The sequence below is a fragment of the Littorina saxatilis genome, linkage group LG4, assembly GCF_037325665.1.
Source record: "Littorina saxatilis isolate snail1 linkage group LG4, US_GU_Lsax_2.0, whole genome shotgun sequence".
Taxonomy (NCBI): Eukaryota; Metazoa; Mollusca; class Gastropoda; order Littorinimorpha; family Littorinidae; genus Littorina; species Littorina saxatilis.
In genome coordinates, this window is record NC_090248.1 from 15005702 (window position 1) to 15031729 (window position 26028).

The 26028-nt window shown below is 42.4% G+C and overlaps 2 protein-coding genes across 4 annotated transcripts in view; one reads left to right on the forward strand and one right to left on the reverse strand.

Moving 5' to 3' along the window:
- On the forward strand, window positions 1–16654 carry LOC138964063 (deoxyribonuclease-1-like). Its single transcript, XM_070335952.1, has 8 exons — window positions 1–156; window positions 9264–9425; window positions 9845–9933; window positions 10226–10309; window positions 13378–13487; window positions 14456–14720; window positions 15352–15448; window positions 15917–16654. The coding sequence occupies exons 2-8, from the start codon at window positions 9285–9287 to the stop codon at window positions 16025–16027; spliced, it is 897 nt and encodes a 298-aa protein (XP_070192053.1). The 5' UTR covers window positions 1–156; window positions 9264–9284; the 3' UTR covers window positions 16028–16654.
- The window catches only part of LOC138964062 (conserved oligomeric Golgi complex subunit 5-like), a 27384-nt gene continuing 17806 nt past the window's right edge, over window positions 16451–26028 (reverse strand). For 2 of the 3 annotated variants that reach the window (XM_070335951.1, XM_070335950.1), the window contains exon 22: window positions 16451–20328. In XM_070335951.1, coding sequence (XP_070192052.1) covers window positions 20223–20328 — 106 coding nt within the window. In that variant the 3' untranslated portion in view covers window positions 16451–20222. The remainder of the gene's footprint in view (window positions 20329–26028) is intronic. The other variant, XR_011454997.1, reaches the window with a different exon arrangement.

A 26028-nucleotide genomic window follows, 5' to 3' on the forward strand; every position in this document is an offset into this window, starting at 1 on the left:
GAGTGTCTCACAGATTATACCAGGAAGTTTCTGTGGTACAAATACTTTTGACGGCAAGCATAGAAAGCACTTCGCTAACTTGATAATTAACTTCACTGTTGTGACGAGTATTTTGCCTTCTGACTTTGGACGTGACTTGTCGTTTCAAAACTGTCAGTAAGTATTGCTCTAAATTATTTCAAGTCACAAAACACAATCTTTTGTAGGGATGTTATCTATTTTTGAGTCTGATACCAAACTCTGACTGAGAAGATATTACATAGATGTTCATATCCAGCGTTCGTAAGAATGTGAGCCTAAGTTACGACTGAAACTGAGCAACTCAGTTTCGCTGTGCCCACGTCAGTCTCAAACTGTGTGCATAATTAAAAGAAATATTTGTTTTTCATTACTAGATGTTTATTAGAATTATACATGACGAGCCTAGTATCAAAGAGCCCTTTTTTGCCGGGGGGTTTCAGTTTTGGATACTGCGAAACTGTACTGAAACCAAACGTAAAATCTGAGAGCAACGAAAGCGTGATTTGAATGGGACCGGTCGGTATTGCACTTTTTATAGGTCACAACAAGGAACTTAGTCGATAAATATCGACAGGGGGCGGACAAATGGTTTACATGTGAAATGTGTGTATATGGGTGTGGTTCTGAAACAAACAAACCATGTGAACCCCCCCATCCCACCGCTCGCGGGCTGAACGACTGACGTCACATGTCGCTTCGGTCTTTTCCTGAGAAGAACACCGCGTGTACATAATACACAATTCGATCGCGTAGCACTGCCAATGCACATTTTCGCAACTGACGAAAACCGTGCTACTGTTTCTTGTGTGTTAAATCTGAAAGCAATATAAGTGAACGAACAATTGAAAACTGATATCACGTTACTAAACTCCCAAAAGTAATAAATTACTTCTGACTGCGGTACACAATACGGCAGTCACCTCTGCGAATGCTGTCGAAGAATCTAACCGAAAGTAAACATTCTGGGAATCTACGCGCATCGGCCTTGACGCAAGTTCAATACTTAGCCAATGAGCGCGCCGCGGCGAAGTTGGCCGCTGTAAGTCTCGCAGCGCTGGCTGGCTGAGCGAGTTGCGTGTCCATCCTTTTTTGGTCCAAGCCGCACCGTAGACCAGATTAGTATAGGTGCTTGATTTTGGTATTTTGATTTTACATAACATTAAACCTTTCTTGGGGTTCATGGTCATGGCAACAGCCATAATAATATTATATCATGTATAATATTACATTTCAGCATATTTGAATTACATGTCATCATACCAAACTGTCATACATTTTTATTCCTACATCATTCTGATTGATCACAACCAAACCTACTATCAGTGGACACATCCAAATGTAAGCGCCTGTTCTTGACAACTTTTAATCGATCTAAAAATAGCAACTTGCTGGGCCCTCTGCCGCCAACAGACACTGTTTGGCCTGTAGGTAAAATGTACAATGTATTTTCTGATTTGTGCACAAAAGCTTTATTTCTTTTTTCTTTGTTTTAACATAACAATGTTTAATGTCACTGTATGTTTAAAAGACCATGGTCATATTTGTAAAAAAAAATGTTAAATTAGAAAATAAATAACATTTTGGTTCATGATTTTTCCTACACCTGTGCTAAAAATAAGAAATAAAAATGTCGGGTATATAAGTCTCTCAAATACAGCTAGGTATGAATGGCTCGGTTTGAGTTTGTTGCAGTTGACCCTGCACAATGCGACATATCATGTTTTTGTTGAACAATTTTGACGTCACCCCTCCCATAGGGTGACGTATTTCACAACTTCCTGTGTTACACAAACTCTGTGATGACCAATTTTGACGTCACCCCTCCCATAGGGTGACGGATTTCACAACTTTCTACAGATGAACAATGTTGCCTTCACCCCTCCCATAGGGTGACGGATGTCACAACTTCCTGTGTACACAAACTGATGACGTATTTCACAACAAAATGGCGCTGCCCATGGTCAACCTCTAAACTATCCGTATAGAATGGGGGCGTCCTCGCCCCCATAATAACTATTTTGAAACATAATTAGTATAAAGGTTACTCATGTAATCACTGAAAAAACACTTTGTTGCAAAGGTAGTGTTTAACAAATGAAAAGGTTCCCACTGTTACCGTGCTTTTATTTCTCTTCACACATTTCCCCCCCACACACACACACACACATCCTTAACCCCACCCCTCCCAACACACAGTATATGTGTACACTGTCACACACACACACACACACACACGATCGACGCACATACTGACACACACACACACGCCCGGTAGCTCAGTTGGTAGAGCACTGGACTTGTGATCGGAAGGTCGCAGGTTCGAATCCGGGCCGGGACGGACACGGGTCAACTTTATGTGCAGACCCAGAGACGGAAGCCATGTCCCACCCCCGTGTCACCACAATGGCACGTAAAAGACCTTGATCATTCTGCCACTAAGTGCAGGTGGCGGCTGAATACACCTAAACACGCAGACACCTGGGTAGCGCGACTCCGTTGCTGCTAGCTTTCCACTGGGAGGAAGCGACCCGAATTTCCCAGCGATGGGACAATAAAGTAATGAAAAATGAAAAAAAAACAAGTCGCGTAAGGCGAAAATACAATATTTAGTCAAGTAGCTGCCATTTTTCCGCAAGACCGTATACTCGTAGCATCGTCAGTCCACCGCTCATGGCAAAGGCAGTGAAATTGACAAGAAGAGCGGGGTAGTAGACTTTGCGCTAAGAAGGATAGCACGCTTTTCTGTACCTCTCTTTGTTTTAACTTTCTGAGCGTGTTTTTAATCCAAACATATCATATCTATATGTTTTTGGAATCAGAAACCGACAAGGAATAAGATGAAAGTGTTTTTAAATTGATTTGGACAATTTAATTTTGATAATAATTTTTATATATTTAATTTTCAGAGCTTGTTTTTAATCCGAATATAACATATTTATATGTTTTTGGAATCAGCAAATGATGGAGAATAAGATAAACGTAAATTTGGATCGTTTTATAAATTTTTATTTTTTTTTACAATTTTCAGATTTTTAATGACCAAAGTCATTAATTAATTTTTAAGCCACCAAGCTGAAATGCAATACCGAACCCCGGGCTTCGTCGAAGATTACTTGACCAAAATTTCAACCAATTTGGTTGAAAAATGAGGGCGTGACAGTGCCGCCTCAACTTTCACGAAAAGCCGGATATGACGTCATCAAAGACATTTATCAAAAAAATGAAAAAAACGTTCGGGGATTTCATACCCAGGAACTCTCATGTCAAATTTCATAAAGATCGGTCCAGTAGTTTAGTCTGAATCGCTCTACACACACACACACACAGACACACACACACACGCACATACACCACGACCCTCGTTTCGATTCCCCCTCGATGTTAAAATATTTAGTCAAAACTTGACTAAATATAAAAAGCGAAGCAACCGAAACGCATTTTTAAGCATGGTTTATCTTGCGAGATTGTTGTGTGTCAAACGCATTTGACTTGTGAATATTCATCACGTCAGGTGTGTTACTCTGATTGACTGACCCAGGTCACGATAATTCTTTGACTGACAGGCATAATCAGGAAGGAGCGCTCCAGTTCCCATTGCGGCTGTTCTGTCTAATTCGCGAGGTCGCTTCAAAATTTATTTTGGTCGAATTAAACGGTAATAAAACCGTTATTTCTTATATGCTGACTGTTAGCAAATCATAACAGACATGTCTCACTAACGATATCAGCATTCGCCTAAAAGGCTCATGCTTGATATGTCTGATATCTTTTTTCTCGACATGCCTGTTATCATTTGCTAACAGTCAGCATATTAGAAATAACTCATATTAATATACATATAATATAACATCAGAAATTGTGAAAGAAACAATTGAAAGTCAGCAGAGACTTTCTTCTGAGATTTGTTAAAATCTCTTCGCAGAGAAAGAGAGAGAAATAATTATCCCTTCACAGACAGCCTATTGGGAGCATCAGACCCTCCTCAAGGGGGACCGAGATTTACAGAGCAAAGTCCCTTTGTGTTATATATATATACACACACACACACACAAACACAGACACACGCACTCACACACACACACACACACACACACACACACACACACACACACACACACGTACGCACACACACACTTGTCCTTCCAAACATCTTATTGATTTTTGTGATTTTGTGTGTTTGTTTCATGCGCTGCGTGAACACTTTATTTTGTTTATGGTTAAACTTTGTTTATGGTTAAGTTACTAACTTTGTTGTTGTTTAAGTATTCAAGGACCGGCACGGTTGGCCTAGTGGTAAGGCGTCCGCCCCGTGATCGGGAGGTCACGGTGGGTTCGAACCCCGGCCGGGTCATACCTAAGGCTTTAAAATTGGCAATTTCCCCCGAAATCGGCGTATGGCTGCCTGAATGGCGGGGTAAAAACGGTCATACACGTAAAAATCCACTCGTGCTAAAAACATGAGTGAACGTGGGAGTCTAAGCCCATGAACGAAGAAGAAGAAAAATTGGCAATCTAGTGGCTGCTCCGCCTGGCGTCTGGCATTATGGGGTTAGTGCTAGGACTGGTTGGTCCGGTGTCAGAATAATGTGACTGGGTGAGACATGAAGCCTGTGCTGCGACTTCTGTCTTGTGTGTGGCGCACGTTATATGTTAAAGCAGCACCGCCCTGATATGGCCCTTCGTGGTCGGCTGGGCGTTAATCAAACAAACAAACAAAGTATTCAAGGTCTATATTGAAACTTACCCCAAAACTGCTTGGCACGATCCTAAAATGCAAACCAACACCACCAACCGCACAGACATGGCAAACATCCTGTCGTGAGGTATCGACAGATTGGAGTGTAGTGCGCTTCCAACTGGAAAATGACTTCAGTTTGAAATCTCTGTACCAATCGATACATGGAAAAGGCACGCACAAAAGCTGTTTCTTTTCGGATATCGGTCTCTGAAGCTCTCTTCCGGGGAAGCACAAAGCGAGTTACGACAAAGAAACACACAGAAAATCTCCGCAAATTGTGTGGCTCGTCCAGTCTCGTTTTCACCATAAAACAATTCATATACCGTAAAGTACAAGGAAATTTTTGAAGTGGTTTTATGCTTTAAAGGCTGACATAGTCCTATTTGATTAGTTTAGTTACTTCCAGGGCTTTTCCCATCGTTGCGGGGATGTATAAATTAAGCTTCCTGCAAAGTTTTAGGTTTGAAGTCCTTACCAATTACGAGAAATAATTAATTCTTTATTGCATTGTTTAGCAACAGTTCTCCAGGACTTGGGCTATTTTTAGACCGTTGACGTCACTTCGTGACGTTTCGTAAACCAAAGATGGCGTTTGAGACTGTTCTGTTTACATTCGACACTATCAACACCACTTTGCAATACTGAAATATTTTTTTTCTGTGTTCGAAAGCTACAGCCAATCGTTATTATATCCCCTTAGGTACAGTTTTATAACATTATTGGCACATGTAAACAATATGAATTAATTAATGAACGCTACGAATATGGCAGCCTTTAAAGAAGTTGTAAAACGTTAGGTTGATATTTTTCTATTAGTGCCGCGGCCATAAATTAACAAATGAACAAATAAAGCATAGAGTAAGATAACGACTCGAAACTTGAGTATGGCGTATCACACTTTTTCTCAAATCGAATAGTGATGAAATGTCTACGATTCTATTGCTGACTTGTAAACAAATTAACAACCAAATGATCCCATTTCAAGAAGAGTAATAGAGGAACAATGTAGAACACACAACAACACCCTTTATACAGTTACTTTGCTGATAAATTGGAAAAGACAACTTTGCACCAACTTTCCACAGCAGAAGAATAATGGTGACTGCGTGTAAATTCACGGAAGGGGTCCCGGGACGCACTAAACCTACAAAGAGCGGGTCACGGGACGCACTCAATTTTCTCTGTCGTGTGTCCCGTATACTCTTTTCAGACTTTAGTCGTCAGCTAAGTCAAAGCGCAAACACAAATTATCCCATTTTCACGCGGGAACAGGGTGTTCGTGTGTATTGCATTTGACTTGGTCTAGTTGAAGATTCCTCCTCTATTATTCTGGTAATAAAAAAATAAAAATTCATATCACATTATTTGCGATCACAATGGGTCAATGCGTATATGTAAATAGGAGGTTTGGGGACCCGGGACTCTTGAGACCCTAAAAAACTCTGCTAAGGGGGTCCATGGACTCTCTGAACATTAAAAGTGGGGGTACCGGGACCCTCTGGGACTGGCGTTCGTGGGGAGCACTGGTGTCTTTTCCAACTTTCGAAACATATTTCCAGCATAAAACATAAACAAACATAAACATTTTAATTTAAACGTGTAAAAATTTCGAAAACTTTGTCACATCTAAGATAAGGTATCCCTTTAACCACAGTTAAAATATTGTATTGTCGCTTGCGGCATTTGTATTGTTTGTTGAAAACGGAAGGTATACACCCTTCAAAAAAGTTAAGGACCACTTTTTCAAACGCATGCCATACAGAAATGACAAGGTTTAATAATGAAAGAAATTTCTTAATTGTTTTATTGAAGAACTGAGGACTGTCTCCAGAAAATGTCACGTCAAACATGTCAGCGAAAACAACGCTAGAGCTTGTTTCTCTAGACAACCCTCTGATTTCAAATTCACAACAGTAGTATTTCTGATAACGAAGTACTGCAAAATCTTATCCCGGCAGTGATCAGGCCAAAAAAAACAAGTCGCGTAAGGCGAAAATACAATATTTAGTCAAGTAGCTGCCATTTTTCAGCAAGACCGTATACTCGTAGCAACGTCAGTCCACCGCTCATGGCAAAGGCAGTGAAATTGACAAGAAGAGCGGGGTAGTAGTTGCGCTAAGAAGGATAGCACGCTTTTCTGTACCTCTCTTTGTTTTAACTTTCTGAGCGTGTTTTTAATCCAAACATATCATATCTTATGTTTTTGGAATCAGGAACCGACAAGGAATAAGATGAAAGTGTTTTTAAATTGATTTCGACAATTTAATTTTGATAATAATTTGTATATATTTAATTTTCAGAGCTTGTTTTTAATCCGAATATAACATATTTATATGTTTTTGGAATCAGCAAATGATGGAAAATAAGATAAACGTAAATTTGGATCGTTTTATAAATTTTTATTTTTTTTTACAATTTTCCGATTTTTAATGACCAAAGTCATTAATTAATTTTTAAGCCACCAAGCTGAAATGCAATACCGAACCCCGGGCTTCGTCGAAGATTACTTGACCAAAATTTGAACCAATTTGGTTGAAAAATGAGGGCGTGACAGTGCCGCCTCAACTTTCACGAAAAGCCGGATATGACGTCATCAAAGACATTTATCAAAAAAATGAAAAAAACGTATGGGGATATCAATCCCAGGAACTCTCATGTCAAATTTCATAAAGATCGGTCCAGTAGTTTGGTCTGAATCGCTCTACACGCACGCACACACACACACACACACACACATACACACACACATACACCACGACCCTCGTTTCGATTCCCCCTCGATGTTAAAATATTTAGTCAAAACTTGACTAAATATAATGAGTAGCGCCGTATACTGTATGGCAGCTCGCTTTCCCTAGGCAGAAAGCAGCCCGAATTTCCATGAGAGTAACCTCACAGGACTACATGTATACATATGAATCTTAGCTTTATCGTACTCTCTCTCTCTCTCTCTCTCTCTCTCTCTCTCTCTCTCTCTCTCTCTCTCTCTCTCTCTCTCTCTCTCTCTCTCTCTCTCCAAGAGCAGATTGTAAGACTAGGCAATGCCTAAAATCTCCATCCTTCTGTAATAAAGTTTAATTAATCAATCAATCTCTCTCTCTCTCTCTCTCTCTCTCTCTCTCTCTCTCTCTCTCTCTCTCTCTCTCTCTCTCTCTCGAGTCTCTGTCTCTCTGTCTCTGTCTCTGTCTCTCTCTCTCTCTCTCTCTCTCTCTCTCTCTCTCAATCCTATTTGGTTCCCTTTTGTATTATGATTCCGATACACTCCCTCCCACCCCCTTACCCCCCCCCCCCCCTCTAAGTTCCTACCACCAACCCCACACCCATTCATACACACGTTATTTCCTCCGCCACCAAATTCAGGTTTCTTTCTTTCTTTCTTTATTTGGTGTTTAACGTCGTTTTCAACCGTTCAAGGTTATATCGCGACGGCCAAATTCAGGTACTTGTTAAAGCAAAATGTGACACCACTCCTGTAAGCCAGAAAGAAAAAAGTCGCGTAAGGCGAAAATACAATATTTAGTCAAGTAGCTGTCGAACTCACAGAATGAAACTGAACGCAATGCAACGCAGCAAGACCGTATACTCGTGGTCCACCGCTCACGGCATAGGCAGTGAAATTGACAAGAAGAGCGGGGTAGTGGTTACGCTATGCTGCATAGCACGCTTTTCTGTACCTCTCTTCGTTTTAACTTTCTGAGCGTGTTTTTAATCCAAACATATCATATCTATATGTTTTTGGAATCAGGAACCGACAAGGAATAAGATGAAAGTGTTTTTAAAACGATTTCGAAAAAAAAATTTTGATAATAATTTTTATATATTTAATTTTCAGAGCTTGTTTTTAATCCGAATATAACATATTTATATGTTTTTGGAATCAGCAAATGATGGAGAATAAGATAAACGTAAATTTGGATCGTTTTATAAATTTTTATTTTTTTTTACAATTTTCAGATTTTTAATGACCAAAGTCATTAATTAATTTTTAAGGCACCAAGCTGAAATGCAATACCGAACCCCGGGCTTCGTCGAAGATTACTTGACCAAAATTTCAACCAATTTGGTTGAAAAATGAGGGCGTGACAGTGCCGCCTCAACTTTCACGAAAAGCCGGATATGACGTCATCAAAGACATTTATCAAAAAAATGAAAAAAACGTTCCGAGATTTCATACCCAGGAACTCTCATGTCAAATTTCATAAAGATCGGTCCAGTAGTTTAGTCTGAATCGCTCTACACACACACACACACACACAGACACACACACAGACACACACACACACGCACACACGCACATACACCACGACCCTCGTTTCGATTCCCCCTCGATGTTAAAATATTTAGTCAAAACTTGACTAAATATAAAAAGAAAAATGAAACATCACACACACACACACACACACACACACTCTGACACACACCACCCTCCCCCTCACACACACACACACACACACACACACACACACAAGTAATGCTTAGTTTTCAAGTTATACATAATCCATAGACCTCACGGTGGTGCCACACGATGCGAGCGACGGTGTTGCTGTGGTCAGTTGTGTGTGTGACGTGGTCAGCAGCATGGGCCCTCAAACTGGGTTCCTTCAACATCCAGGTGTTCGGCGAGAGGAAGGCAGCCGATAAGTTCGTCATGTCATATCTCGCCAAGGTCGGTTGTGTATGTGTGTGTTTGTGTGTGTTTGTCAGTGTGTGTGTGTTTGTGTGTGTGTGTCAGTGTGGGGGGGTGTAAATGTGTTTGTGTGCGTGTGTGTGCCGTGTGGGGGGTGCAGGTGTGTGTTTGTGTGTGTGAGTGTGTGTGTATGTGTGTGCCGTGTGGGGGGTGCAGGTGTGTGTTTGTGTGTGTGAGTGTGTGTGTATGTGTGTGCCGTGTGGGGGGTGTAGGTGTGTGTTTGTGTGTGTGTGTGTGCGTGTGTGTGCATGTGTGTGTGTCACGGTGTGTATGTGGGGGGGGGGGGGGTGAGAAAGAGAGAGAGAGAGAGAGAGAGAGAGAGAGAGAGATAGGGAGAGATCAAAAAGAGAGTGATTGATTGATTGATTGATTGTATTTATGCTGGCCTTTTGCTTCAGATCCTAGCAGGCTATGACATCGTCCTCATCATGGAGATACGGGACAAAACCGATGACTCTATCTACAAGCTCATCCGCCTCATTAAAACGTATGTCAACTATCCAATTCTTTGTCTGTATGACTCGAATTCTTCCCCCCCCCCCCCCCGCTAAATTTATCGAAATGCTCATGAAAGTTTCAAGGCAGGTCTTGGCGCCACCTTTCCCCACCGCCGGTGAGGTCGTCCAAAGAACTTCGGTGAGTTCAAAGAAGTTTTGGCATTTCGCAGATCAGTGTCGACGTCCAAGACGGTGAAGACCATCCCAGGTATAACTGACTGATTGATTGATTGATTGATTGGTTAGTTGATAAACTAATTGATTGAAATGTATATTTTTCAGGCAAGAGAATGTTGAAATGGTAATGAAGCTAAGTGACAGGGAAGGCAGGACAGATTCCAAAGAGCAGTACGCATATCTCTACAGGTTTGTCTTTTCTACTGCTGTTTTACTCTGTACCATGTTGTTCCACTCTTCTTAAAAAAATCAAAATAATTATATGTGTGACTGCGGTTTTGCCGCGGGAGCAAGGATACAAGACGGAAATCTTATATCTTGTATATATACAGGGTGACCCAAAATGAGTGCAACCCATAAAAGTACTCACAACTGCTACAAATGTGAATGGATTGAGTTTATTTTTAACACACATCAACGTAAGATGATAACAATTAAGTTCTAAAAGTTGGGGTCATTTCGGTTGGGTGGTCCACATCAGTTTTAGCGACGTTGAAGGATATGCTCCAAATGTCCACCACGTTAACGGAGACACTCCTGAATGCGCCGTGCAAAATTGTCCACCTGACCTTAACCCCCCCCCCATTTCTATTTGTGGGGTTATTTGAAAGACCACGTCTATGAGGACAACCCCCAGACAATCATGGACTTGAAAGCTGCACTGAATAGCAACAAAGATCAGGAGGATTCCAGGGGAAGAGTGTGTCCGCGTGGACAATTTTGCACGGCGCATTCAACGCGGTGGACATTTGGAGCATATCCTTCAACGTCGCTAACATGTGGACCACCCAACCGAAATGACTCCAACTTTCAGAACTTAAAGGCACAGTAAGCCTCCCGTAAACCATCACAGAGCTCCCCGAGCGTCTAAATACAGTACAAGCATACTTCCATTTGAACGCTCACCGAACGGGAACATCCTGGCTGCTTTCTGTCGAGCGTGAGACATTTTCAAAGAATTTATTTTCGTAGACTTGTTCCGTTAACAACAACGGCGCCTCGTTTTTGCGCTAGACCTAACTTTTAAAATCTAAATAATAAATTGACAGCTTGTTACACAAACATTCTTTAATCATAAAAGAATTCGTTTTTCATCAAGACAAGATCAGAACAATTCGAAGTTGTGAAAGTTTAAAAAAAGAAAAGCCCGGAAGCAGGGTCACGCAAGGGTCGTAGCAGACGACGCCGGTTTATCAGTGCAAATCGCCGTTCCTCTCAACAGTCAAAAGCCATCGCTGGAGTCGGTTCTTGTGAACCACAGCCGTTGTTTCGTGCATAAAAAAACCGTGCTATTGTAGATAAGCTCACGTCGAGTCGCATTCAAATGACTAACTATGACGACTGCATTGTGAAAAGGGAAAACTGGATCACACGGGTTCACGATGGCTCAGGGGTAAGATAAACCACGCAAAAATAAATTCTTTGAAAATTGTTCGCTCTTTACGGAGGGCACCTAGGATGTTCTCAATTGGTGAGTGTTTAAATGAAATGGTGTTTGTACTGTGTGTAAAAGCCTGACCGTATCTGTGATGGTTTACGGGAGGCTTACTCTGCCTTTAATTGTTATCATCTTACGTTGATGTGTGTAAACTCAATCCATTCACTTTTGTAGCCGTTGTGAGTACTTTTATGGGTTGCACTCATTTTGGGTCACCCTGTATTCATGAGTTAGTTGGAGGTAGAGAGGGAGGGGAGGAAGAAGAGAGAGGGGCAGTGGGAGGGAGGGAGAGAGAGAGAGAGAGAGAGACAGAGAGACAGAGAGACAGAGAGAGACAGAGACAGAGAGAGACAGAGAGAGACAGACGCGGGACTGAGGGAAAGAGGGGGATGGAGAGATGGAGAGAGAGAAGGGTAACGAGATGGAGAGAGAGAAGGGTAACGAGAAAGAGCAGAAAAGAGAGAGGATGAGAGAGAGTGAGAGAGGGAGAGAGAGAGAGAGATAGAGAGAGAGAGAGAGAGAGGGAGAGAGGGGGAGAGACTGAGAGAGAGAGAGAGAGAGAGAGAGAGAGAGAGAGAGAGAGAGAGAGAGAAGACAAGACAAGAAAAGACAAAATCTTTATTATCGAGGGTAATAGATAAGCAAGAATAATGCTTTTTTCCATCCAGCCCTCGCCCTAATATAGGGTCAACTAGAACAGAAAACAATATAATCAAAGAACTATCACATCAAACTTAACACACTATAACTGTATATATATACAGATACAAAATATAAAAATAAATTGTCATACTGCATTTTAAGTACAATTGTCAATGATAAAAAGTGTCATTTTTTAACATAACTTCATCTAGATCTGAATATTATTATAATTTTGTTTAACATGCACATACATTTTAAATGAATTGATGAACCATTCAGCACATGTTTAGTTGCATTATGTGTGACATATAATTTTTTTTGAAGCTGTATGTGTTTGTTTTATGTTTAAGAAAAATAGGCAGTGAGTTCCATATAAAGAATAAAGAAGGCTTGATTTGAAAAGGTCAATACGTGGAGTCGGTGTTATGATTTTTAATCTGTTATAGTTAAAAATACAAATATCACGTAATGTCTCCGGTGCATACCCTGACATCACTTTATGCATCATAACACCTTTATTATACATTAATCTTTTTTGAAATGGTAATACTTGCAAATTTTTATAATCAGATTCTGAAGGAGTGTGATTTGTTAGCATAATTAGCTTAACTGCTCTTTTGTGAAGACTGGCTAAAGGTTTTAAAAAGAGAGAGAGAGAGAGAGAGAGAGAGAGAGAGAGAGAGAGAGAGAGAGAGAGAGAGAGAGAGAGAGAGAGATCAAATCAAATCAAATCAAATCAAATCAAATTTTATTTTTCGAGGGTTGTGGCATAAGCAATACAACGAGCTTTTTTTCAACCAGCCCTCGCCCAGAGAGGGGACTAATCTAATCACATATTTACACGGATATTAACGTAGAAAAAAAGGTAGAGAAAAACAACAACATATGAATATTTACACATTACATATTATACACAAATATAAAGTGTCGTATATGTAACGTAGAGAAAACAATGCTTAATACACATGCATGAGTAAATGTGTTATTAAAGCTTTGAGTGTTTTTGTGTGGATATAATGAACAAGAGAGAGAGAGAGAGAGAGAGAGAGAGAGAGAGAGAGAGAGAGAGAGAGAGAGAGAGAGAGAGAGAGAGAGAGAGAGAGAGAGAGCTACTTTACTAAATCCTCATTTGTGATAAAAACAATCAAACAAACATACGGACAACGGTGTTTTGCAGGGCGGACCGGGGCATATCAGCGATAGACGTATACAAGGACAATTCTCAGAGCTGGTGGAAATTGTTCGAGAGACCTCCCTACATTGTGCGCTTCTGCTCAGACAAAGCAGGTATGAGCCCGAGTCTCTGATCCCAATAATATATGTACTCAAATCAGAAGTGTATGACTTACCTGTGTTGTGTCACACACAGATTATGAGATTCTAAGCGGTGGGTATGCTGAGTGAAGGGAGAAGACATAATATGAAATGGCTTATTTTAATTTGATATAAACTATATTCATGACACTGAAAACTTGTTAGAGTGGTGACAATAACATTCATATTCATAAGCTAACATCTTGAAAACATTTGTTCAAAGGCACTGAAAATTCTCCGACACCTTCAGTTAATTATGACTGAATTACCTTGTTCTTCTCTCCAATTTTGGAAGTTTCTGCACCAAAAATGGGAACGGGCCTCCATTTGAAAAATCCGTTGCTGGTACACACACACACACACACCAACACACACATTATATATATCTATATATATATATACGACTAGTGTCTGTCTGTCTGTCTGTCTGTCTGTCTGTTCGCGATGCACGGCCAAAGTTCTCGGTGGATCTTTTTCAAATTTGGACACCGTATTCAGCTACACCCCGGACACATCGATGAGTTATTTCAACACGCGCTCTCAGCGCGCAGCGCTGTGCGCGCTGAACCGATTTGGTTTTTTTTTGTCGGGATCCACTACCAGTAACTCTTCCTTATCTTCTCCAGTGTTTTCAGCCGCGATTATCTCCCTTCCTCCGTGTGGCGTCAATCCATATTCCCGTTACTAGGTTACTATTTTTAGAAGGTCACTGCATGTTACTATTTTTAGAAGGTCTCCAGTGTTTTGCGCATTTATCTCCTTTCCTTCGTGCGCCGGCAAAGCCGGCGTACACCCGGCAAAGCCGGGTCCCAGGCGCAGCCTGGTATTCAGCTCTACTTCTTCCCGGCGAAGCGGGTAATCATCTAGTATATATATATATCTCATATCTCTCTCCCATCTCTTTCCCCGCCATGATCAAAAGTCCTACATCTTTCTATCAGAGGTTGGAGACTTTACCCTAGTGGGACTGCACAGCAAGCCTCTCAGCGCTGTCCAGGAGCTGCAGGCTTTGCCCCAGGTGTACAACTCCGTCAGCAAGGACTGGAACACCACTAACATCGTCATTCTGGGCGACCTCAATGCCGACTGTCACTACGTCAGCAAGAACAAGTGGAAAGTCATCCCCATCCGCAACGACAAGCGATTCTGGTGGCCTATTGTAGAGGGTGAAGACACTACTGTGGAATCCAACTGTGCTTATGACAGGTCCGTTTAATTAGACCATGTTTCGAAATATAACTGTGTCAGGTTGTTATGGGTTGTGGAAGACTTACTGGGGCAAACAACCCCTGTGACAGTGAAATCATGCAAATGACTGACATCCCAGTGAAAATGAGCTCCGATCTGTGTTTTCTGCAGTGTCCACTCAATACCACGCTCTTTTCCTTTCAAAAGTATGCACATGGGAGCTAACTATTCATTGCCGATGTGATCGCATCCCTCAGTGCACCGAATGCCTACCTCGTGTAGAGACACATCCATTCACTAGTGATTGGCTGACAATGTCACATGGCTTTGTTTGCCTCAGTATTTCCATGGAAAAGCATTTCCACAAACCATACAAACCGAAAAGAGTTATTTTCAGAATGTGTCTATTATCACTTTGGTCTTTATAATCTGGAAAAATCAGGTTTTGACTTTCAGCCTACCTCACACGATCAGGGTTTCCGTGGATAAGTTTTTAAACTCAAAACACATTACGCTATAAAGCATTTTTTCACAGTGCTAAGAAATGAAGACTTTAGAGAAAGCTTTTGTTTAATGTGTGAACTATAAAATGTTTGTATGCTCATGAAGCAAGCTACAATACAATGTATTCGTTTATGTCTTCATACAGGTTCATCATCGGTGGCAAAGCTCTGAAGAATGCAGTGGTGACGAAGAGCCCTGGGCCATACTACTACAACATCACGTATGGCTTGAAGCATCAACAGGTAGCTATCATTCACACACTTGTTCAAACATGAATTTAAAGTGCTACCTGCGATTAAAGGACACCCTTGGGGTCAGCCAGAAGTGTCCTCCATTGCAGGTGGTCTTTCACAGCAGATACATGATAATGGTTAAGATACTAGACAGAGGGACAACAAAAGGTGTCCTGTATTAAGAAGTGTCCTCTCATTAAAGGAGCCTCACATTGAAGGCATTGTGCTATGGACAATGTCCATTGCGAAAGCAAAATTCAGAATTTATGAAACTGCTTCTTGCCAGCAAAATGAAACATTCCAGACTCCCTAATTAAACATTATCTCCTTGAAGCCCAGTTAGCAGTGAAGTATACACATATTTCCCGACTCAAAATGACTTGACAGTAGACCACACACACACCTCATCATCATAGGCACAATGCCTTCATTCCCCTATCATGAGAGTGTACTTCTTTCTTTCTTCTTACCCCGCAGACCCTGGAGATCAGCGACCACTTCCCCATCCAACTTCAGATGCAGCAGAACAAGAACAAGGGGAGGAGAACTTCGCAATGCTCTGGACGCGCAACACGTCACAGGGGGTGAAGGCTTTCCCGTGTCCCTATGCTGGTGTCAACAAAGTGCAGTCTGTAATCAACTGGTGAAATCAAACTGGGGTTTGAAAATAGATGTCTGAATGTTTGTGACAAAAAGAGACCCCGCTGCCCCTTCTTTCCCATTAGAATCTCAGTTGTGAGAGATGCATTCCAGAATGGTTTTGCAGCCTAGCATGAATGATAAAAGGTTTCTTTGCTTACAATTTTACTCATTTTATGGGACTACATGTACTTTGATTTAGTATTCACATATTGCACATACATTCATACACTTTCTTTAAATTAATTGAGATCTTCTTTCTCAGACGTGCTTGGGTGAACATGTACTTGTATAGTATGCATTTGCACACATAATCTGTACACAAACAGATAGGCAGACAGTCATGCGCACATACACAAACACACACTTAAATATAAGTAACAACAATTTTAATAATGTATTTTGTTTTGAACATAAAGCAATCAACTGTATACATGTATTTTGAAATCTTCCTGCACATCGGATTTTTTTAAATTTTACAAAATCTGTTCACGCATTCCATGGAAAAGAGACGAGGGGAGAATGCTAATTAAAATAAAAAGCATGAAATCATGACAATAAAAGGAAGATCACATACCAGATGTGTGTTTGTTTATTTGTTGCTTAACGTCCAGCCGACTACGCAGAGCCATATCAGGACGAGGAAGGGGGGGATGAAGGGGGCCACTTGTCAAGCGATTCCTGTTTACAAATGCACTAACCCATAACTTGTGTCCCAGCAGGCTTTAGTAAAACTAAATTAATACCTACTGGAAGATTACCAGTTTCCAGTATGTTAAAATAGGCTTAACCTATCTACTGCTGGACTTACATCAGAACACTAACAGATTAAACTATACATGAATCGCGAGACAAGCGGCAAGAGAAGAGATTTTTGGAAAAAATACAGGTGAATGAGCAAGAAGGCAGAAAAAAGAAAAGAATTCATGAAGAAAAAGAGAGCATGACAGGAAAGAGGAACCAAAAATCTACCTAACAGCAAACTAGAAAGCTCCTGCGGTTCCAAAAACAGGAGGGGCCTTTAATTTCATAACCGCAGTGCCCCACTGCGGGAACATACCAGATGTGTGTCTCAAATTCAAACTATATGATATGCAAATGTCTATGTTGTAGTTTCAACATCAACCCAGCTGTACAAGTAAACCATAAAACAAGATTGAACATGTACACGTACATAGACACACACATGCTTGTACAAAAGCACATGTTCTTTTGCATATCATTCACCATGTGTAATATATACAATACATACAAACATTTATGCTTGCACATTCTACATTCTTCTCTTTCTCTCTTTTACTCTCTCACTCCCATGACCGCCCACCCGCCCAAATACACACACCCACACACACACCCACCCACACACAGACACATTCATGTCAAGCATGAACACAACACTGCATGTGCAAGTCAAGATTCTCTGCCTGTACAGTAGAGCTAATCAACAACAACTTTTCTCTCACATCTTAATAACTTATAAGAAATGTATTGCACAACTAACATATGGTATGGAAAATGAGATTTAAAGTGCAATGCAATCAACAACACAATCAATATGCAACCACACTGTAAGTATCCCACAAAACGTTTTCCAAAACACAAACAAGCAACAACAGAATAAATGGCATACTCCACCGTAGACAAAAATCAACCCACTACTTGGACCGAGCTCTTGACAGAACTAGGGAAAGAAAAGTGAAGCTCAAGCCCGCACTAGAGAAAAAACAACTAAAAACAAAAGTAAACTGATCTTGTGAGAACGGTACAACCGAGATGCTCCATGTCACATTCCCAACCCCTTTACAATAGATGGCAACTACAGGCGGCCACCAACAAGAGCAATACAGTGTAACCTTCCCTTTACAATAGATGGCCACTACAGGCGGCCACCAACAAGAGCAATACAGTGTAACCTTCCCTTTACAATAGATGGCCACTACAGGCGGCCACCAACAAGAGCAATACAGTGTAACCTTCCCTTTACAATAGATGGCCACTACAGGCGGTCACCAACAAGAGCAATACAGTGTAACCTCCCCTTTACAATAGATGGCCACTACAGGCGGCCACCAACAAGAGCAATACAGTGTAACCTCCCCTTTACAATAGATGGCCACTACAGGCGGCCACCAACAAGAGCAATACAGTGTAACCTCCCCTTTACAATTGATGGCCACTACAGGCGGCCACCAACAAGAGCAATACAGTGTAACCTTCCCTTTACAATTGATGGCCACTACAGGCGGCCACCAACAAGAGCAATACAGTGTAACCTTCCCTTTACAATAGATGGCCACTACAGGCGGCCACCAACAAGAGCAATACAGTGTAACCTTCCCTTTACAATAGATGGCCACTACAGGCGGCCACCAACAAGAGCAATACAGTGTAACCTCCCCTTTACAATAGATGGCCACTACAGGCGGCCACCAACAAGAGCAATACGGTGTAACCTCCCTTTAAGACCCCCACTCTATTGACAAATTCCCAAAATAACTTGGTTGGATTTGTGTGGGTGTTGGAAAAGTGAATACCCTTGCAAAAAAGCAACAACACTGCATCAGCTAAACAAAATCTTATGGTCCATTGTAAATTGTTGCCAAATGCTCTGTCCAAAGATCTGCTTGTCAATTAACAATAGTGCCAACATTTTTATTAGTGCAAACCCTCTTTGAACAACTACTTTTCTCACATGTTGTGAGTCTGTGAGTGTATGAGTACTAGTGCATGCATAAGTGTTGTGTGTGCATGCATGTGTGGTTGTCTTGTTCTCTACAGTAGATGCACACTGTTTCAAAACTTACAAATTATAAAAGCTGTCACCTTTTTTTTCATAAATTTTGAAACTGCAAGAGAAAACGGTACAAACCTATCACTCTAAAGCGAAAAGGTACAAAATTCAAGCACTTGAGTTAAAAAATAAGGAAAGACTTTGTAGAATTGAAGCACTCTGTGATCCCAAACTTGTAGTGTTGTGGAAGAAAGGGGTCATGGTTACAGGGAAGAATTTCTTGAGCAAAAGAAAAAGTGTGTTTATTTTTGAAAAATGAGTAGAGCTTGCGGGTATGTTTCTTTCTGAAGTTTCCTTGGTTATAACTTTTCAATTGACTCAGATCCTCAACTGTGAAATTGTTCAATCAGACTCTCAGACTAGTCAGCCTATATTGGGACAGGTATTGGTCACATCCTGAGGATATGGTGTGATGCTTTGACTCAAACAAGCCCACTGCCGCTGTCTTCTTTGACACGCCAGCATTAGGCTTGTCTTGTCAAAGTATCAAGATACTGTGAAAACCTACTTCATAAGAAAATTGCAAGTTTGAAGAACTTCTGGTAGAAATCAAATTGTAATCCCACTGGTCAGATTGTGTTTTTCCTGATTGTCAACAAGTTTACTGCAGAACTGAGAAGTACATACCAATAATTTTAGTCTTAAGGATCAGATTTTGTAAAATCTATGCACCAAACAAACTCGCATTGCATTTGAGCACTCATTCTCCTTGTTCTACAGTGTCAAAAACAGTTAGTACATTTTCCTGATCTTTAAAAAAAAAAAAGTTGCACATAACTTATATATATTGCCCAGAAAAATGGCTACTATACCTGCCAAGGAACCCTGAAATACACCCTCAATGGCCAGCATCAATACCTAGGAACCCTGAAATACACCCTCAATGGCCAGCATCAATACCTAGGAACCTCCCTTTGAAGACCGTCCCCCTTTTAAAGGCATACTCCTTTCCGTGAAAAACAGTTAGGCTCACCATCGCAGGTCTGGCAAAGCTTTTGCACGGGATAAGACCGGACTTTTTGAAATTTATTCATCAACAAATTGCCACTGTGCACAGAAGGCACTCAGACTGTTCATGTTTGGAATGTGACCAAGTGGAGGGATGGTCTGAGATGGTGAGCTGAACTGTTTTCCCAGGAAGCAGTGTGCCTTCAAGACCCATTTCTACTCATGTTTTTGTTGTGTAAATTTACCTCCATCGTAAGATCCTCTCCCTTTTCACACCCAATTTTTTCACATTTGTGGTGGTCTTTATAACATAACTGCATAACATAATATTAATTCAACAACAGTCGTGAAAGATGTAAGTGGGTGTACAGACTATCTATCAACATGAGCGTGAGGATGAGAGAGCTACTGCAGTCCTTTCTGCAGGAGGTCCAGCATGATGGGGTAGACGGGGGCGTACTCCTTGCTTTGTCTCTGTCGCACCAGCTTGGCATATGCTTCCAACGCTCCTCTATCAAACACAAATAATCAGCACATTTACAAAACAAGTCATACACTTTTTGCAGCAACCACGTTTCATTCAAGCAAAACAACATGTACAAACATAGAACATTTGCAGAAATGACTGTCCACTTTGAAACAACATATGCTACAATGAAGATGAACTACAGTCAAACCCGTTTATAACATCCACTCAAGGGACTGAACAAAAATGGCTGTTATGGAAAAGTGGTGGCAATGGAATGATGAATTACAGAGAAATAAAGTTTCTCTGGGATCTATTGGGATGGTCATTATGGGCAGGTGGTTGTTATTGAGGTGTTTGCCAAGGTTTGTCAGACTGCAGTAGCCTATTATCTTAAACAATATAAATGAATATGAATTGAAAATTTCCATCTAAATTTTAATTTGATTATATACTTACCCAACTCACATCAAGCAATTTACTCCAGTTTAGTGCTAGGACGCTGAATAGCATCGCCTTGGTAACAAGGGGAGGTCACCCTAAAAAAGAGCTACCTTGACCCCTTATCATGACAAAGTCACGCGTGACTTCCTGACCTTGCCGCCATCTTTGAATCATTCAATCGAAAGCGAACATAGAAAAATTTCCCTCTTTTTTAGGAAAAAAAACCCCATAAAAACCCCAAAAGCGGGGCAGGCGGGCGGGTATCAACTATGTGAGTTGGGTAAGTATATAATCAAATTAAAATTTAGATGAAAATTTTCAATTAAATTACATTCTTATCCCAACTCACATCAAGCAGAATGCTAATGAAGGAGGTGGGGAAACAAAATTCCACTTGTCCAGCCGACAATGGCTGGTAGGGAGCTACTGCCACCATGACGAGTGCTGGCCACATCTCGCAGGTAAAAGTTGATGAAAACACCCTGCGATTTCCAGTAGGCAGCGCCTAAGACCTCTGCCAGCACGCCTGAGCGGAGGACTGCCAGAGAAGTAGCCCAGGCTCTGGCTTCATGAGTTCTTGACAACTTCATAGGAAGGACAGAATGCCCAATCCCAACTTGTCTGTGCCACCACGCATACGCTTGTTAAATAAGCGTAGAGACCCATCTTACCAAAGTGACCCGCGACAAGTCCTTGCTCCTTTCAGTGTCAACTGAGATGAAGAGCAGTTTATGGTCCCTAGACCTAATGGGCGTGGTACGGGATAAGTAGCTGGTAAGAGTACGAACAGGACAATTGACCATATCAGGGTCACCAGACGCAAGAATCCTACTTAAAGGAGGAATGCGAATAACAGAGGAGGACAGACCTTGTTTTTGGTTTTGGCAAGGAACTCCGGCCGAAATCTTAAAACAAAAGAGCCATAGCTCTCAAAAGAAATATCCTTAGCCAGGCCTGAAAGAGCGTGCACCTCACCGCCTCCACTGGCAGAGGCTAACAAAACGAGGAACAAGGCTTTACGAGTCAAGTTAGCTAAGCTCGCTGAAGCTAAAGGTTCGAAATCCGAAGAGGCTAGAAACTTGAGTACCAAAAAATAAGTCCCACGCGGGAAGAGGGGACTTAGCCTTCGTAAAACCAATCGCTGCCCCCTTAAGAACACTAGCAATTACACCGCCCAGGTTAATGCTATGCCCTAATTGCTTCAGAGTAGAAGAAATGGCTGAGCGCCTGACTCTCAAAAAAGAAGGAGCCAAGCCCTGAGCAGCCAAACACGAGAGATGATTTGCTACATGCATAGAGCGAGGTGAAGTAGCAGTAACTCCATTCTCCGAGCACCACTTTGTCCAAGCTGACCAGTGTGACGCATAAACAGTGCTGGTCGATTCCCTGTGGGCCTTTTGGACAAAGCCTAAAGTAGCGTCTGAGGAGCCAGAACGGCGCAGCGACCTAGAAAGAATGGAGGGCCGTCTGCGAGGCGAAGGAGGACGGGGAACCAATGTTGGCTGGGCCACCAAGGGGCCACCAACACCAAGCAAGGCTGTCCCCGCTCCGCCTTCCTGAGAACCTTTCCCCAGAGATGAAACGGGAGGAAAGCATAGGCTCAGACGCGACCAGTTTACTTCGAGGGCGTCTGTTTCCCTCCCCTCTGGGTCTGGAAAAGGGGAGATAAAGACCTGAAGCCTGCAGGAGAATCTTGTCACAAACAGATCGACTGTAGGCTTGCTGAAATGCCACCCAGACGTTGTAGGACCTGATGAGTCAGAGTCTACTCCGTGTGCATCGTACACTACGGGCGACTAAAGTAGTCCGCAAGAACGTTGAGTATGCCTGGGACGTACTTCGCTGACAACAGAATAAGGTGCTGGCTGCCCCAGGCAAGAATCTGACCTGACCTGACAGAAAGAGCGAGAGACAAAGTGCCTCCCTGTTTGTTGAAATAGGCCGCCATGGTCGTGTTGTCTGTGCGAACCCCAATTTATTCGTTCCTGACCATAGACAGAAACGATTGGAGTCCCAGGAAAACAGCCTCTAACTCTAGGGCATTAATGTGCCCCCCACTCTGCGTCTCGTTCCACAGACCTGACGCAGTGTGAACAGAAAGATGGGCACCCCAGCCCTCCATAGACGCGTCTGTGAACAGAAACTCGTCCGGGGGGGGGCAAACGAGATTGGCACTCCCTGTGAAATCCCAGGGAGCAGCCACCGCCTCGTTGTGTGCCGAAGCCAGCTTTCAAGAGAGACTACTGTCTCCCAGCCCTGAAGAGAAGGCTTCCACAGCGAACTCAGGGCAGCCTGAAATGGCCGCTTGTGGACTCTGCCTAAGGGCACAAGAGTGGCCATCGATTCCATTTGGCCAAGAAGAGAGGTCGGAACACGTACAGCCGCTCTCTCTATCAAGGACAGAGTACGAAACAGACTTTGCAACCTGTCCACCCTTCTCTGTGAAGGGCGTACCCGCCAATCGACGGTGTATGTCTTTGCGTGTGGAAGAAAAACAACCCCAATGCTAAAAACGTCTGTGCCAAACCTAGGCTTAGCCACATGATGGTGTTTAGTTCTTTCCGTAACCTCTTAGAAAGAAAAGCTGAAACTAAGGAATTCCTGCGAGTCCTTTGTGCTGCGCAGCGAAAGTCGCTGACAGAAGCCACTGCCTCAAGAGGTAGGCTTAGCCGGAAAAGTTCCGACTGAGAGGTTACGAGCAATGGCTCAGTGAGCCTAAAAATTTAGTCAGAATGTGAGCCCATAATTTGGACATGTTCTGGCGACTTGTCAGAAGCCAAAGCTTATGACCCTGATGAGAAAGCGCAATTCCGTAAGCCGTAAAAGCCGAGAAAGTTTTAACAGCTTGCCTTGTTTTTCACCACAGAGGCAAAAAACAAAAATTGAGGCCTTAGCAACTTCACCCTAGAAGGTGAAAAATAAGAGGTATGCCGCACCAAAGATGGGCGTACATACCGCGAAGCTGCCTAAGGCAGAGGGTTTAACCCAATGTGTGTTTGCTTAGCTCCGTATCTTGCCTAAATAAAGGCCAAATGTGGCCAGCCGACGCAGATCACAGCTTCTCCCAGAAGATGAACCACAAAAAGCAAAGAGCGGAGTAGATCCGCCTCTTGTTTGCAACCTGAGCCAAGCAATGTGCCAAGAAAAGCGCTGGGAGGCTCCGCTGTTCAAAAGACTTTAGCCAAAGCAGCTAGAAGCGACATGACATCCTTCTCCCGTGCGTCACGACGAAACTCGAAGTTAACAAGAGCAGAGAAGATAGAGCTCTATAAAAAAATCTTGCAAAGTTTCCTAAACAGAGGATAACTTGAAAAGATCATGTGCTTATTCCCCCAGAGACAAGAAAGAGGACTCAGTATAACATACTGTTCTACTGTAGCCGTCTTCCCTACCAGAATAGTGACAACTTTCTCTACCGCATCGTCACGAAACCTGAATTGGTCTAATGACGACGCGATCAATCTCGACAGAGATCTCTGCAAAGTCTCAGAGAGAGACGATAACTCAAGCAAGCGTAAGCCAGTTACTCCAAAGACAAAAGAGAATTCTCCGAAAACGGGACTACTCTGTCTCTGCTGTATCATCTTGCCTAAGGACTGCAAGTTCCGGAAAAGTGGAACGAGGCAAGGCAAACGAGCCAATCAAATTGACTGAATTATGCAGCAGTGTAAACCTCTTAGCCAAACCAGCAGGCAAAGCTGAGGCTAAAAACAAAGTTTCAGATTTGTACATAGATGGTGTGAAAGTTGAGCGAGTGACTGAATACAAATATCTCGGAACAGTCATTGACAACAAACTAAATTTCTCCTCAAACACTAAAGCTATCCACAAGAAGTGTCAGTCAAGAATCTACTGCTTACAAAAGCTCAGAAGTCTGAACATCAACAGCCGCATCCTCCAAACATTCTATACTTCATTCATTGAATCCATTCTCACTTTCTCTTTCATCTGCTGGTATGGAGGTCTGTGTGTGAAGAGTAAGAATGTGCTTGGGCGGGTGGTGAACACATGTGGTAAGATTGTGGGGGTGAGACAGGAAGGATTGACTGTGCTGTATGAACGACGTGTGGTGCGAAAGGCCCGTTGTATCATCCAGGATAGTAGTCATGTGCTCGCTCACCACTTTGAGGTCCTGCCCTCAGGACGTCGCCTCCGCACTCCCAGATTCCGCACGCTCAGAACTAAGAACAGTTTTATTCCAAAGTCAATTGGCTTTTTAAATACCTAAGTTAATTAAAACTAGTATGTGTGCCGGTGAACATATGCACTGATTTCTGTGATGAATGAGTGTGATAACCCTCGAATGACTAGTCCTGTGATAAATATTGTTCAATGACATATCTAGTCCTGTGATAATGATAGTTTTTAGCGTTAAACTTTTAACCTATTTGGAATCATGTTACTATTCCTGTTAGTGTACATATGCGTGCGCGAGTGTAGTATGCTTCGTATGGTATTTTTATCTGTTGTCTTATTATTTGTTTTGTCTTTTAATGTGCACCACACTGAAATTTCTCTGTATGAGATAATAAAGTATTCGTATTCGTATTCGTATTCGTAGAAGCACGGTAAGGCTGCGCTGAATCAGGAACCAGACCTTGTGCTGTTAACCACGGTACAGCGTGAAACGCACCGCCGTACTGCCCAGTAGTCAGTAGCATAGACAGCTCAAACGCTACCAACGGGAATTTCCGAAAACGGGAATTTCCGAAAACTGAACTGCTGTTTCCGTCCTTCGCAGAACGGGAATCCCCCAAAGCGGAAGGAGGTTGGGCAACAAGCCTACAAGTGTTGCCGCACCCTCCTCGAACTACCTTGAAGTAACTTCCGCCGCCAAAGCCAGTGCTAGCGGAAGTTCAACCAGTACACGGAAGTTGGCATCTTTGTCAACCTGAACAGAAGCACCAAAATCCGACTCATAATCCCGCACATCCGTGCAACAAGGCAACGAACTTCCGCCCTGACTACAATAGTCAGGCGAAGCGTCACCCAGAAGAGACGACACACGAGGGATGCGATACCCAAGCAGTGTGTCCCTAGGGACTGCTTTCCTGCCCAGAGGGCGGAAGCGGGGAATGTCACCCCCTCCTCAAAATACCGTGAAGCCACTTCCTCCGCTAAAGCCAGAGCTTGCGGAAGCTTAGTCGGTATGCGGAAGTTGACATCTTCGTCACCCTGGACGGAAGTGCCAAAATCCGACTCGTAGTCCCTCACTTCCGTGAAGTCAGGCAAGACACTTCCGCCGTGACTACCATAGTCCGACGAAGTGTCGCCCGGAAGAGACGCCCACGAGGGATTTTA

Excerpts from the sequence above, each read along its gene's own strand:
- LOC138964063 (XM_070335952.1), top strand. The coding sequence starts at position 9,285 with ATGCGAGCGACGGTGTTGCTGTGGTCAGTTGTGTGTGTGACGTGGTCA. Across the intron at positions 9,934-10,225 it reads CTCATCCGCCTCATTAAAAC|GCAAGAGAATGTTGAAATGG; the intron begins GTATGTCAACTA and ends TATATTTTTCAG. Across the intron at positions 10,310-13,377 it reads CAGTACGCATATCTCTACAG|GGCGGACCGGGGCATATCAG; the intron begins GTTTGTCTTTTC and ends GGTGTTTTGCAG.